General features: G+C 38.7%; 1 protein-coding gene across 4 annotated transcripts; it reads left to right on the top strand.

The window, feature by feature from the left end:
* The first annotated feature begins 3,800 nt into the window (after window positions 1–3,800).
* Window positions 3,801–7,790, top strand: LOC140181526 (uncharacterized). 4 transcript variants are annotated; one of them, XM_072225314.1, is made up of 5 exons: window positions 3,801–4,480; window positions 4,572–4,684; window positions 4,795–4,867; window positions 4,981–5,093; window positions 7,540–7,790. In XM_072225314.1, exon 1 carries the CDS (start codon window positions 3,836–3,838, stop codon window positions 4,217–4,219), a length of 384 nt encoding a protein of 127 aa, XP_072081415.1. In that variant the 5' UTR covers window positions 3,801–3,835; the 3' UTR covers window positions 4,220–4,480; window positions 4,572–4,684; window positions 4,795–4,867; window positions 4,981–5,093; window positions 7,540–7,790. The 4 variants fall into 4 exon arrangements, with proteins under 4 accessions (XP_072081415.1, XP_072081412.1, XP_072081414.1 ...); XM_072225311.1 differs by having other exon boundaries at window positions 4,981–7,790; XM_072225313.1 differs by having other exon boundaries at window positions 4,795–5,093.
* The last annotated feature ends 7,550 nt before the right edge of the window (window positions 7,791–15,340 follow it).

Raw genomic sequence — 15,340 nt, 5'->3', positions numbered from 1 at the left:
TTTGGACGAGATTTTGTGTCAAGGGATAGTTAAGTGATGAGGAATTTTCAGATGGAAAACTGGGAGTGAGGTTTGACAACTTTGCATGAATGAGTTGAAGGTTTGCTCAAGTGATGATGTCTCTTGATTATTGGAGTATGACACACTGAGTGCTCTTTGATTTTGATCCTCCCAAGCACAATTTGAAGAATTGTTGAATTCATCACAGTTTGGATCATGTTGTGGTATTGAGGGACAATTTTGCATGAATTTTTTGAAAGCACACTCCAGTGATGATGTCTCTTGATGAGTATCATATGGAGCATTAAAATTCCCTTCCCAGCCATAGTTTGTGTCAGTGTCATAACAGTGTGATTCACTTTGTGGATCTGGGAGGAAATTCATTTCAATTGATTGTTCACACTCTTGTTGATATGCCCAGTCACTATTAGGATAATGACATAAATCATTTTTTGATTCTGGACAGTATCTCATGTGATCTGATTGATCAAGTTGTGGTTCTGGAACATATCTCCATTGGTTGGTGATGAGCGGAAAATTAATACCCTTTTTGGCAGTATTTTTAAGTAGTTTTTAGTATAATTTAGTTATTTTTTATTATATTTTTATTAGTTTTTATTCAGAAATTACATTTCTGGGATTTACTATGAGTTTGTGTATTTTTTCGTAATTTTAGGTATTTTCTGGCTGAAATTGAGGGACCTGAGCAAAAATCTGATTCAGAGGCTGAAAAAGGACTGCAGATGCTGTTGGATTCTGACCCCGCTGCACTCAAAATGGATTTTCTAGAGCTACAGAAGCCCAATTGGCGCGCTCTCAATTGCGTTGGAAAGCAGACATCCTGGGCTTTCTAGCAATATTTAATAGTCCATACTTTATTTGAGATTTGATGGCCCAAACTGGCGTTCAAAGTCAGTCTAAAACATCTTGGCGTAAAACGGCCAAACTGGCACCAAAGCTGGCATTTAACTCCAGGAATAGCCTAAGCACGAAAAAGCTTGACTGCTCAGCCCAAGCACACACCAAGAGGGCCCCGAGAGTGGATTTCTGCACTAACTGCACTTAGTTACTCATTTTCTATAAACCCTAGTTACTAGTTTAGTATAAAAACTACTTTTAGAGATTTATTTTAGAGCTTTTGGCAGACTTTATCATCTAGCTTTTTCCATTGTACACGTTTAAGAGGCTGGCCTCACAGCCATGCCTAGACCTTTCACTTATGTATTTTCTACGGTGGAGTTTCTACACCCCATAAATTAAGGTGTGGAGCTCTGCTATTCTTCATGAATTAATGCAATTACTACTGTTTTCTATTCAATTCACACCTACTTCTTCTCCAAGATATACTCTCGTACTGAATTCAGTTAAGTCAGAATGAAGGGGTGACCCGTGACAATCACCCAATCTTCGTTACTCGCTTAGCCAAGGTCCCGTGCCTGACAACCACAAAGCGATCTACATGATGTTCAATGTAGTTATTGGACGACAGCTGGAGTATATTATCTTGGGTTTCTAATCTAAGATTAAAACCTTTGTGGTATAGGCTAGAATTATTGGCAACCATTCCTGGGATCCGAAAAGTCTAAACCTTGTCTGTGGTATTCCGAGTAGGATTAGGGAAGGGATGACTGTGACGAGCTTCAAACCTGCGAATGTGGGGCACAAGTGACAGTGTGCAAAAGGACAATGGTCCTATTCCGACGCTAGTGGAAACCGACAGATGATTAGCCGTGTGGTGACAACGCATATGGATTTATTTTCATCCGAGAGGATCATACAGCTTGCCATGGAAGGAGGTAACGCATGGTTGGAAGAAGGCAATAGGAAAGCAGAGGTTCAGAAGCAACAAGGCATCTCGATACGCTTATCTGAAATTCCCACCAATGAATTACATGAGTAACTTTATTTTATTTTATATTTTATTTATATTTTAATTATCAAAACCCCATAACCATTTGAATCTGCCTGACTGAGATTTACAAGGATGACCATGGCTTGCTTCAAGCCGACAATCTCCGTGGGATCGACCCTTACTCACGTAAGGTTTATTACTTAGACGGCCCAGTGCACTTACTGGTTAGTTGTGCGGAGTTATGAAAATGAGTTGAGATTACGATTGTGTGTACCAAGTTGTTGGCGCCATTGAGATCACAATTTCGTGCACCAAGTTTTTGGCGCCGTTGCCGGGGATTGTTCGAGTTTGGACAACTGACGGTTCATTTTGTTGCTCAGATTAGGTAATTTTATTTTAATTTTAAGCTTTTTTTATTTCCGAAAAATTCTAAAAAAAATAATAAATAAAAAAAATTATTCTATGTTCTTCAGAATTTTTAAGAATGAATTCTAGAGTTTTAGATGATATGTGAAGCCTTGTTGGCTGTTAAGCCATGTCTAATTTTTTTTCGAATGAGGCTTCCACTTATCATTGCAAGAGCCTTTGGATTCCCATCTAATCAGCAGTTGTATGTCTGATTTGTATGCTGAAGCTTGGCTGGCCATTGACCATGTCTAATCTTTTGGACCGAAGCTTTCACATAAAGCTTGGCTGGCTATTAAGCCATGTCTAAAATTTTGGACCGAAGCTTTAGACTAACATTGCAAGATTCCTGGAATTCTTATTAAAAATTTTGAATTTCTTTATTTTCTTTTTCCAAAGTAATTTTCAAAAAAATTAATTACAAAAAATTAATAAAACCATAAAAAAACCAAAAATTTTATGTTTCTTGTTTGAGTCTTGTGTCAATTTTTAAGTTTGGTGTCAATTGTATATTTTGATTTTTTCTTTAAATTTTCGAAAATCCATGTATATGTTCTTCATGATCTTCAAGTTGTTCTTGATGAATTTCTTTGTTTGATCTTTAAATTCTTCTTGTTTTGTGTCTTTTCTTGTTTTTCATATGCATTTTTGAATTATTGGTGTCTAAAGTTTAAAAATTTTTAAGTTTGGTGTCTTGCATGTCTTTCTTTTCTTAAAAATTTTCAAAAATATGTTCTTGATGTTCATCATGATCTTCAAAGTGTTCTTGGTGTTCATCTTGACATTCAAAGTGTTCTTGCATGCATTATTAGTTTTGATCTTAATTTCTTGTGTTTTGCATCATTTTTATGTTTTTCTCTCTCCTCATTAAAATTCAAAAATAAAAAATTATCTTTCCCTTATTTTACTCATAAATTTTGAAATTTTGAATTGATTTAATCATAAAGTTTTAAAATTTAGTTGTTTCTTATTAATCAGTCAATGTAAGACCCAGAACTTTGAAAAGTCTTATTATGATCAAGTCTCAAATCATACAATTATTTATAGCCTTAATTTCAGAGATTATTTTATTAAAGATAATTAAGGCAAGTTTTGATTTATTGAATTTGAGATGAGTTATGATTATTATCCAATTTTATAATTATTGAATTATTTTCTATATTCAAATTATAAAGTTGGTAGTTGTGAAATAATAAGGATTTCTATATAATTTAGATTAAATAATTAATATTTTAAATATTAATACTGCTACTTTGGAAAATAAAGGGTTTAATTATATTATTTCTAATTATTTTGATTTGGGCATTTTATGGAAAATAATTTGTAAAATTGGTGAGCAAATAGTATTTTCTATATGCAATTAGTGTTGGATTTAATGTGGGTTTCAATTACTATATTGTCCACAATTTTACCAGAAATTACCATAATGCCCCTAACCCTAACTTTTGAAAATGAAACCCTAACCCAGCAACCCGTTACTCGACCCGGTTCCCTTTTCCCCCTCACCCAGCTGCAGCCGAAATTTCCTTTCTCCCCCCCAAAGCAGTATAGCACACACGGTTTCCTTTTTCCTTTTCCATGAAAGGAAAGAAGCAGAAGCAGGAAATGGAGAAGAGGGAGGAGCGAGCTAGCACCGGTGGGCCTCGCCGTCACCACCGAGCTGCTCGCCGTTCGCCACCAACGTCAAAGAAGAGGGGAAGGAGGGGCGTCACCGTCGGCCGCCGTTGCCTCGTCCAGATGCCGCCTTGCCGCCGCCATGGCGCACCGAATGAAGAGAGAAGAGAGCGTGCCCCGCCGCGCCTCGCCGCCAGTGCCGCCATTGTCACCATCGATGGAGGAGAAGGGGGAGAGCGCTTGCGAGGAGCTGCTGCAGAAGCCACCGCCGTGCATCCTCGTGCCGTCGCAGGAGATCTGGCCGTCGTCGCCGATCATCCTTGCGCCGCATCAGAGACAGAACTGTGAAATGAAGGGAGCGCGACCCACAGCCACCAACGGAGAAGAAAGAGCGCGCAAGAAAGTGAAGCCGCTGCTGTCACCGTCGCGTGTGGAGCCGCCGCCGCGCTTGACCTCCGTTGCTGTTGCACTTCGACCGCCACCATTCTTGCCGCCGTCAAGCTGCGTCGGAAGGAAAGCGCCGCCGCCGTGCCCTGTTAGAACTTCTGGAGCCGCGTTGGAGCTCGCTGCAAAATGAGGATGAAGCTAGGACTAGCGCCATTGTGCCTGGTAAGGACCTGCAACAGCTACTGCTCTTGCTCCGTTCTGCTTTATTTTGCCACTGTTTAATGGTTATCCTTGGCGCCGTTCTGTCCGCTAGAGCTGTTGTTGTCGATTTAGAGTTGCTGCGCAATGGGGCCACTAGGAGAGTATTGCTGCTGTTGAACCATGGGCTCTGCGGCCGAGACTCTGCCGCCGAAGAACACTCTTCCGGTAAGGGTTTTTATTTGAGGTTTCTGTCCTTTTTGAATTCCGAGAATACCGTAGTCACTGCGTGTTGGTTTCAATTGGCGCGATCGGAAATTGTCGTCGCTGCCGCTTAGGTGGCTGCCGGTCTGCCGTTGAACCGGTTCAGAGACCGCCACTATTCCGGTTCAGCTGTTCCTTCTTCATTCGGTAAACGTTTTCGATTTAAAAGCTCTGTAGTTACTATTCTGGCTTCATACACTAAGGCTTTGCGGCATCAATTGCTATGAGACTGAGTTTCTATTGTTATGTGTCGCGATTAGTGTTGTTGTGGTTACCGCGGGAGTGGCTTGGAGCCAAGGTTGCGTTGTTGGTGATCTCGGTTTAAGAGAGGAGGTTCCTGTGACGCGTTTGGATTATGGAATTGCGTTTTGAGGTAGGGGCGCTTTCCAAAAACTATGCTTTATGTATTGGAATTATTACATATGGATATTGATGTGAGACAATTGGTATTTGGTGATTGTATCTGCCTTGTGTGTTATTTGATTGTCTCGAATGGTTAAGGATGCTTGTTTGGCTGAATTGTTGTGCGGCTTGTGAAATATAATGTTTTGATGTTGATTCTTTAAAGATTTGAAATCTGAGTTTGATCCGTTGAGGATTGATTTGAATTGAGTTAATTATCTTGATAATGTGAAAAGTCGAACGCACTTTTGAAATCAGCCTGGTTTACTTTAATTGACTTGGTTTTGGACAAATGATTTGTTATTGAGCCGTTTCTTTAAAGCTTTAGAAATGAGTTAAATCGGTTGATATTGAGTTGATTTCTGAAATGGTTTCCTTGAGATATGCCACTGAGGCGACTGTTGGATTTAGCTTGCTTTTGAATTGATTTCTGGTTTTGAACTGTTGAAAAGGAATGAGAAACGGTTTAGTTGGGACCCGAAACGGGTGGCAAAAGTCCAAGTTTTAGGGGAGGTGCTGCCGAAATTTCTATAAAATCCGAGTCTTTATTGAAATGTTGTTTGGAGAATGATGAGTTAAAGACTTCTACTATTTTATTTGAATTATCAAGAAAAGGATGATTCATACTTTTAAAATGAATTATTAAAGAGGGAATTGTGATTTAGTCTTGCTTCTTAAGAAAGGCATTGTATCTCTTTCAGGAGAAAGTTATTTAGATGAAACTTGTGTTTTAAAGCTATTTGAATGTGAAAAGGGTTTATGCCTTTGAATTTGACTTGGGGGTTTCAATTAAAGAGTTTTAATGATTTTGAAAAGACCTGACTGTCTATTGACAAGTTTCATTTTTAAATGTTTTGAGAAAGGTTTTAAGTACTCTTTGAATTCTGAACTTTTGCAAGACTAAAACAATTTTGAACAGTTGAAATGCTTTAGAATTTATCATGGGGGTTGAAGCTGGTTTTGCCTAGGTAAAGGAAACGGCTTTGAAAGAAGTAAATGATTACGTGACTCGGTTTGGCTTAGATCCTATTTTATTACTCAAGTCGGAAAGCCAATGTTTTAATGATTTTAAATGAATTTGGCGAAATGAGTTATGTTATTCTCCCCTAAAGACTTGGGACTCTGCCGAGAAACTTTTGTTATAAAATCCCATTGTTGGATGGGTGATTTTGAATATCTCAAAGAGGCTTTTAACTTGCCATGATTATGGAAGTTTTGGAAAGAGGATGCCGAGAGTGGCATTATTTTGAAAGGAGAATTTACCTTGAGTAAAAGTGACTTATGAGCCTGAGATGATTTGAGAAATGAGATCTTTAAAGCCAAGGCTGAAAAGAGTTGAAACTTGATTTCAAAGTGAAATGAGTTGAGAAAATGATTTATGGCTTAAATGCCGATTTCATGAATTTGATGATTTTGAATGTGGAAGTGCTGTTTTGTTGAGAGCCGGAATGGCTGTGTATGAATAGAATATTGGCTGGTTCTGGAATGAACCGTGAGCCGGATGGCTGAGATGGATGTTGATCCATGGATGAGATTGATTGCATGTTTATGCTGAATCATTGATAAATGTGAATGTTGCACTTCCACTATCTGAGATACGAGTTTCCCTGGGTAGTAGCAGTGGCTAGCCACCACGTGCTCCAGGTTGAGACTTGATACTCTGTTGACCCTATGTCGTAACTGTGGCCGGGCACTGTGAAAGCCCCGAATGAGCTCGCCCCCGAAAATATTCACCAGTGAGGGTGATGGATATGGATCATGATTATGATCAAGTTTATGATGAGTATAACTCGAGTTGGGGATGCGCGACAGAGGGACAGTCCAATGGTTAGCTACCAGGACTTGTCGGGTTGGCTCTATAACCGACAGATGATATCATCAGCCACTAGGGACAGGCATTCATCATATGCATCTATGTGACATTGCTTGGGTGTGCATATTGTACTTGGCTTGCCTTTGTGATTAATTGCTAATTGTCCTACTTGCAATAACTGTTTGTTTGTGCCTACATCTTCCTATTTGTGTTTGCATCTGGGACTCTGTTGGATTGTGGTGATTGGTTGTTGGTTGGATTGTTTGGGCCTAGGGCCGCGGTTGGAAAGAGATGAACTGATGGTTGATTTCGGTTTTGTGTTTCTAGTTTGGAATAAAATTATGAAAGGCTATTTTGGTTCCGCATAGATAAACCGTTTTGAAAGGCTTTTGAGATTTTGAGAATTGAACGGTTCTTCTTTCCGAAAAGATTTCTCACTTTACTTTTATTGGAAACTGTTGTTTTTGAAAAGAGGCATAAGACGGTTATTAATCACTGATGCGGTTATCTTCACGTATCCTATTACAGTAATTCCCAAAAACCCTCTACTGAGAACCCTTTCGAGGATGATGTTCTCACCCCCCCTACATTTTTCCCCTTTCAGGATATGGGCGCAGAAGTCACGAAGAATTTATTTAGTTATTGATATGTTCTGTATTGATGTAGATTATTTATTGTACCCTCGCCTTTATCTTGATATATTCTGTGAGAGGGATAGGGATTGTATTGGTTAAAGCTTGTAAATATATTTGTATATATATATATATATATATATATATGTATGTATATATGGATGTACTCTTTATGAGTTTTGTAAGTTGTATGGTATCTATGGATGTATGTTATCGGATGAAAGTATTTTTGGGAGCGATATTGCGGTTTAAAGTTTTAAACAGGCTCATATTTTAGTATTAAATAGTATAAAAGTCGTCGTAATGTTCGAGCTATCAGAGTTGTGCAGCCGAAAGCGTGAGCTTTGGTAGTTAGGGTGTTACAGTCAAAGTTTCAAATTTAAAAGTCTATCTTTTTCAAATCCTTTTTCAAAAATCAAATCTTTTTCATTTTTCTTCTCAATATTTTCGAAAATCTCATAATTGAATTTCAAACTCTTTTTCTTAATTTTATTTCATATTTCGAATTAATTTCTAGCATTTAATATTTTGATTCAAAAATTTTCAAGTTGTTACTTGCCTATTAAGAAAGGATCAATCTTTAAATTTTAGAATCATATCTTTTAGTTTCTTATTAGTCAAGTAATCAACTTTAATTTTCAAAATCAAATCTTTTTAATTTTCTTTTCAAATCTTTTTCAAAATAAGATTTCAATCATATCTTTTTCAAAATCAATTTCAAAATCTTTTCTAATTTCTTATCTTTTCAAAATTGATTTTTAAATCTTTTTCAATTAACTATTTGACTTTTTGTTTGATTTTAAAAGTTTTCTATTTCAATCATATCTTTTTCAAAACCACCTAACTACTTTTCTCTCTCCAATTTTTGAAAATCACTAACCACTTTTTCAAAAATCTTTTTAATTAATTAATTTAATTAGTTTTCAAATTTTATTTTATTTCTTCTCTTAAATTTCGAATACTAACCAATAATTAAAATAAAAACAAAAATATTTCCCTTTTATTTTAATTTAAATTTCGAAATCTCTCACTCTCTCTCATCTCTTTCTATTTATTTATTTATTTACTAACACTTCTCTTCTTCTTATAATTCGAACCCTCTCTCCCTCTCTGTGTTCGAATTCTTCATCCTCTCTCTTCTTCATTCTACTCTTCTGTTCTTCAACTCACATAAAGGAATCTGTATACTGTGACATAGAGGATTCCTATTCTTTTCTTTTCTCTTCTTTTTCATATGAGCAGGAGCAAGGATAAGAACATTCTTGTTGAAGCTGATCCGGAACCTGAAAGGACTCTAAAGAGGAAGCTAAGAGAAGCTAAAGCATAACACTATGGAGAGGACCTGACAGAATTTTTCGAAAAAGAAGAAGAAATGGCCGAACCCAACAACAATGGTGGAGATGCAAGGAAGATGCTTGGTGACTTTATTGCACCCTCTTCTGACTTCTGTGGAAGGAGCATCTCAATTCCTACAATTGGAACAAACAACTTTGAGCTTAAACCTCAATTAGTTTCTCTAATATAGTAAAATTGCAAGTTTCATGGACTTCCATTGGAAGATCCTCATCAGTTTTTAGCTGAATTCTTGTAAATCTGTGACACTATTAAGACCAATGGGGTTAATCATGAGGTCTACAGACTTATGCTTTTTCCCTTTGCTGTAAGAGATAGAGCTAGGACATAGTTGGACTCAGAACCTAAAGATAGCCTGAACTCTTGGGAAAAGTTAGTTAATGCTTTCTCGGCCAAATTCTTTCCACCTCAAAAGTTGAGTAAGCTTAGAGTGGAAGTCCAAACCTTCAGACAGAAGGAAGGTGAATCCCTCTATGAAGCTTGGGAAAGATACAAGCAATTGATCAGAAGGTATCCTTCTGACATGTTTTCAGAATGGAGCATCATATGTATATTCTATGATGGTCTATTTGAATTGTCCAAGATGTCATTGGATCACTCTACTGGAGGATCTCTTCACCTGAAGAAGATGCCTGCAGAAGCCCAGGAACTCATTGAAATGGTTGCAAATAACCAGTTCATGTACACTTCTGAAAGGAATCCTGTGAATAATGAGACAACTCAGAAGAAAGGAGTTCTTGAGATTGATACTCTAAATGCAATATTGGCTCAGAACAAAATATTGACTCAGCAAGTCAATATGATTTCTCAGAGTCTGTCTGGAATGCAAGCTGCATCAGGCAGTACTAAGGAAGCTTCCTCTGAAGAAGAAGCCTATGACCCTGAGAACCCTGGAATGGAAGAGGTGAATTACATGGGAGAATCCTATGGAAACACCTATAATCCTTCATGGAGGAATCATCCTAACCTCTCATGGAAAGATCAACAGAAGCCTAATCAAGGCTTCAATAATAATAATGGTGGAAGAAACAGGTTTGGCAATAGAAAACCTTTTCCATCATCTTTTTAGCAACAGACAGAGAATTCCAAGCAGAGCCACTCTGACTTAGCAACTGTAGTGTCTGATCTTTCTAAGACCACTCTCAGCTCCATGACTGAAGCAAGGTCCTCCATTAGAAATTTGGAGGCAGAAGTAGGTCAGCTGAGTAAGAAAGTTATTGAACTCCCTTCCAGTACTCTCCCAAGCAATACAGAAGAGAATCCAAAGAGAGAGTGCAAGGCCATAAATATAACCAATATGGCCAAACCTAGTGAGGAAGAAAAGGCAGTGATTTCTAGTGAGGAAGACCTCAATGGATGTCCACTGGCCTCCAAGGAGTTTCGTAATGAGGAACCAAAGGAATCTGAGACTCATATAGAGACCAACGAGATTCTACTAAACTTACTGTTGCCATTCATGAGCTCTGATGAGTATTCTTCATCTGAAGAGGATGAAGATATTGCTGAAGAGCAAGTTGCTCAATATCTAGGAGCAATCATGAAGCTGAATGCCAAGCTATTTGGTAATGAGACTTGGGAGGATGAACCCCCATTGCTCATCAATGAACTAAATGATCTGGTTCAACTGAATTTACCTCAGAAGAAACAGGATCCTGAAAAGTTCTTAATGACTTGTACCATAGGCACCATGACCTTTGAGAAGGCTCTATGTGACTTAGGATCAAGTATAAACCTCATGCCCCTCTCTGTAATGGAGAAACTAGAGATCTTTGAGGTTTAAGCTGCAAGAATCTCACTAGAGATGGCAGACAATTCAAGGAAACAGGCTTATGGACTTGTAGAGGATGTCTTAGTGAAGGTTGAAGGCCTGTACATCCCTGTGATTTCATAATCCTAGACACTGGGAAGGAAGAGGATGAATCCATCATCCTTAGAAGACCCTTCCTAGCCACAGCAAGAGCTGTGATTGATGTGGACAGAGGAGAGCTAGTCTTTCAATTGAATGAGGACTACCTTGTTTTTAAGGCTCAAGGATCTTCTCCTGTAAGCATGGAGAGGAAGCATGAAAAGCTTCTCTCAATACAGAGTCAAACAGAGCCCCCACACTCAACTTCTAAGTTTGGTGTTGGGAGGCCATCATCAAGCTCTAAGTCTCTGTGAAGCTCTCTAAGAGCTCACTGTCAAGCTATTGACATTAAAGAAGGGCTTGTTGGGAGGCAACCCAATGCTATTTAATTATATTTACTTGTTTTCCATTGTTATTTTATGTTTTTCTTAGGTTGATGATCATGTGAAGTCACAAAACAACTGAAAGTCAAAAATAGAATGAAAAACAGCAATAAAAGCAGCACACCCTGGAGGACAGGCTTACTGGCGTTTAAACGCCAGTAAGGATAGTAGAATGGGTGTTTAACGGCCAACCTGGTAGTATTCTGGGCATTAAACGCCAGAATGGGCAGCACTCTGTGTGTTTAACGCCAGAAAAGGTTGTCTGGGATCTGGCTGGCGTTAAACGCCAGAAATGGGCATCTGGCTGGCATTTAATGCTAGAAATGGGTAGTAGACTGGCGTTTAATGCCAGGAAAGGTAGCAGAGCTGGCGTTAAATGCCATATTTGGCACAGAATGGGCGTTTGAACGCTAGAATGGTGCATGGACTCAAATTCCTTGACACCTCAGGATCTGTGAACCCTACAGGATCCCCACCTACCCCACCTCTTCTTCTCTCCTCTTCACACCTTTCCATAACACTCTTCCCCTAACACCATTGACCAATTACCTCAATACCTCTTCCCCAAACACCCCTCACCTATCAAATCCTACCCTCTTCCCCACAACCTCTTCACCACTCACATCCATCCATCATAAAACCCCACCTACCTCACCATTCAAATTCAAACCATTTCCCTTCCAAACCTACCCACAAATGGCCGAATACCCTCTCTCCCTTACCGTATAAATACCCCTCCTTACAACCTTCATTTTCACACAACATACACACTACTACCCCCTTGGCTGAACCACTCACCTCCCACCATCTCCTCCATTTCTTCTTCTTCTACTCCTTTCTTTCTTCTTTTGCTCGAGGACGAGCAAATCTTCTAAGTTTGGTGTGGGAAAAGCTAAAGCTTTTTGTTTTCCATAACCACTAATGGCACCTAAGGCCGGAGAAACCTCTAGAAAGAGGAAAGAGAAGACAATTGCTTCCACCTCGAAGTCATGGGAGATGGAAAGATTCGTCTCAAAGGTCCATCAAGACCACTTCTATGAAGTTGTGGCCAAGAAAAAAGTGATCCCTGAGGTCCCCTTCAAGTTCAAAAAGAGTGAATATCTGGAGATCCGACATGAGATTCAAAGAAGAGGTTGGGAAATTCTCACCAACCCCATCCAACAAGTCAGAATCTTAATGGTTCAAGAGTTCTATGCTAATGCATGGATCACTAAGAACCATGACCAAAGTGTGAACCTGAACCCAAAGAATTGGCTCACAATGGTTTGGGGGAATTACTTGGAATTTAATCCGGAAAATGTGAGGTTAGCAATCAACTTGCTAATGATGCAAGGAGATCCTCACCCTTTCACTAGAAGGGTCAACTTTGATCAAAGGTTGGACCAAGTCCTTAGGGACATTTGTGTGGAACGCGCTCAATGGAAGAAAGATTCAAGAGGCAAGCCGGATCAACTAAAAAAGCTTGACCTCAAACCCGTGGCTAGGGGATGGTTGGAGTTTATCCAACGCTCTATAAATCCTACTAGCAACCGGTCTGAAGTTACAATAGACCGGCTATCATGATCCATAGCATCATGAATAGAGAGGAAGTCGAAGTTCATGAGATCATATCCCTAGAACTCTACAAGTTGGCGGACAAGTCTTCCACTTTGGCAAGGTTAGCCTTCCCTCATCTCATTTGTACCCTATGCAATTTAGCTGAAATTGTCATAGAGGAAGATATCCTCATTGAAGAGGACAAGCCCATCACTAAGAAGAAGATGGAGCAAACAAGAGAGCCCATTCATGGACCTCAACAAGAGCATGAGGAAGTTCCTCATCATGAAATCCCTAAGATGCCTCAAGGGATGTATATTTTCCTCCACAAAATTATTGGGAGCAAATCAACACCTCCCTAGGAGAATTAAGTTCCAACATGGGACAACTAAGGATGGAGCACCAAGAGCATTCCATCCTCCTCCATGAAATTAGAGAAGACTAAAGAGCCATGAGGGAGGAACAACAAAGGCAAGGAAGAGACATAGAGGAGCTCAAGCACTCCATAAGATCTTCAAGAGGGAGAACTAGCCGCCATCACTAAGGTGGACCCGTTCTTTAATTTCTTTGTTCTTATTTTTCTATTTTTCAAAAATTATGCTTTATGTCTTGTCTATGTTTGTGTCTTTATTACATGATCATTAGTTTCTAGTGTCTATGTTTTAAAGCTATGAATGTCCTATGAATCCATCACCTTTCTTAAATGAAAAAAATGTTTTAATTGCAAAAGAACAAGAAGTACATGGTTTCAAATTCTATCTTGAAATTAGTTTAATTATTCTGATGTGGTGGCAATACCTTTTGTTTTCTGAATGAATGCTTGAACAGTGCATATTTTTGAATTTGTTGTTTATGAATGTTAAAATTGTTGGCTCTAGAAAGAATGATGAAAAAGGAAAAATGTTATTGATAATCTGAAAAATCATAAAATTGATTCTTGAAGCAAGAAAAAGTAGTGAATAGACAAAGCTTGCAGAAAAAAAAAAGAAAGAAAAAATTGAAAGAAAAAATTGGCAAAAAAAAAGAGAAAAAGAAGAAGCAAGCAGAAAAAGCCAATAGCCCTTTAAACCAAAAGGCAATGGTAAAATAAAAAGGATCCAAGGCTTTGAGAATTAATGGATAGGAGGGCCCACAGGAATAAAATCATGGCCTAAGCGGCTAAACCAAGCTGTCCCTAACCATGTGCTTGTGGCGTGAAGGTGTTAAGTCAAAAACTTGAGACTGAGCGGTTAAAGTCGTGGTCCAAAGCAAAAAGAGTGTGCTTAATAGCTCTGGACACCTCTAACTGGGGACTCTAGCAAAGCTGAGTCACAATCTGAAAAGGTTCACCCAGTTATGTGTCTGTGGCATTTATGCATCCGGTGGTAATACTGGAAAACAAAATGTTTAGGGTCACGACCAAGACTCATAAAGTAGCTGTGTTCAAGAATCAACATACTAAAATAGGAGCATCAATAACACTATCTGAATTCTGAGTTCCTATGGAATTCATTGTATATTCTCTTCTTCTCATCCTATTTTGTTTTTAGTTGCTTGGGGACAAGAAACAATTTAAGTTTGGTGTTGTGATGAGCGGATAATTTATACCCTTTTTGGCAGTGTTTTTAAGTATTTTTAGTATAATTTAGTTACATTTTATTATATTTTTATTATTTTTATTCAAAAATCACATTTCTGGGCTTTACTATGAGTTTGTGTGTTTTTTTATAATTTCAGGTCTTTTCTTGCTAAAATTGAGGGACCTGAGCAAAAATCTAATTCAGAGGCTGAAAAAGGGCTGTAAATGCTGTTGGATTCTGACCCTGCTGCACTCGAAATGGATTTTCCGGAGCTACAGAAGCCCAATTGGCGTGCTCTTAATTGAGTTGGAAAGAAAACATCATGGGCTTTCCAGCAATATATAATAGTGCATATTTTTCCTGAGATTTGATGGCCCAAACTGGCGTTCAAAGTCAGCCTAAAACATCTTTGCGTAAAACGCCCAAACTGGCACCAGAATTGGAGTTAAACGCCCAAACTAGCACCAAAGCTGGCGTTTAACTCCAGGAATAGCCTAAGCACGAAAAAGCTTCAATGCTCAGCCCAAGCACACACCAAGTGGGCCCTGGGAGTGGATTTCTGCACTATCTACACTTAGTTACTCGTTTTATGTAAACCCTAGTTACTAGTTTAGTATAAAAACTACTTTTAAAGATTTATTTTAGAGATTTTGGCAGAGTTTATCATCTAGCTTTTGCCATTGTACACGTTTGAGAGGCTGGCCTCACAGCCATGCCTAGACCTTTCACTTATGTATTTTCTACGGCGGAGTTTCTACACCCCATAGATTAAGGTGTGGAGCTCTGCTGTTCTTCATGAATTAATGTAATTACTACTGTTTTCTATTCAATTCATGCCTACTTCTTCTCCAAGATATACTCACGTACTTAATTCAGTTAAGTCAGAATGAAGGGGTGACTCGTGACAATTACCCAATCTTCGTTACTCGCTTAGCCAAGGTCGCGTGCCTGACAACCACAAAGCGATCTACATGATGTTCAACGTAGTCATTGGACGACAGCTAGAATATATTCTCTTGCATTTCTAATCTAAGATTAAAACCTTCGTGGTATAGGCTAGAATTATTGGCAGCCATTCCTGGGATCCGAAAAGTCT

Source organism: Arachis hypogaea, chromosome 18 (assembly GCF_003086295.3).
Source record: "Arachis hypogaea cultivar Tifrunner chromosome 18, arahy.Tifrunner.gnm2.J5K5, whole genome shotgun sequence".
Taxonomy (NCBI): domain Eukaryota; kingdom Viridiplantae; phylum Streptophyta; class Magnoliopsida; order Fabales; family Fabaceae; genus Arachis; species Arachis hypogaea.
The sequence above is the reverse complement of the archived record's forward strand: the minus strand, read 5'-3'. Positions and strand labels throughout refer to the sequence as shown.

What these genes read in the sequence shown, in the direction of transcription:
- LOC140181526 (XM_072225311.1), top strand. Translation starts at nt 4,014, where the DNA reads ATGGCGCACCGAATGAAGAGAGAAGAGAGCGTGCCCCGCCGCGCCTCG.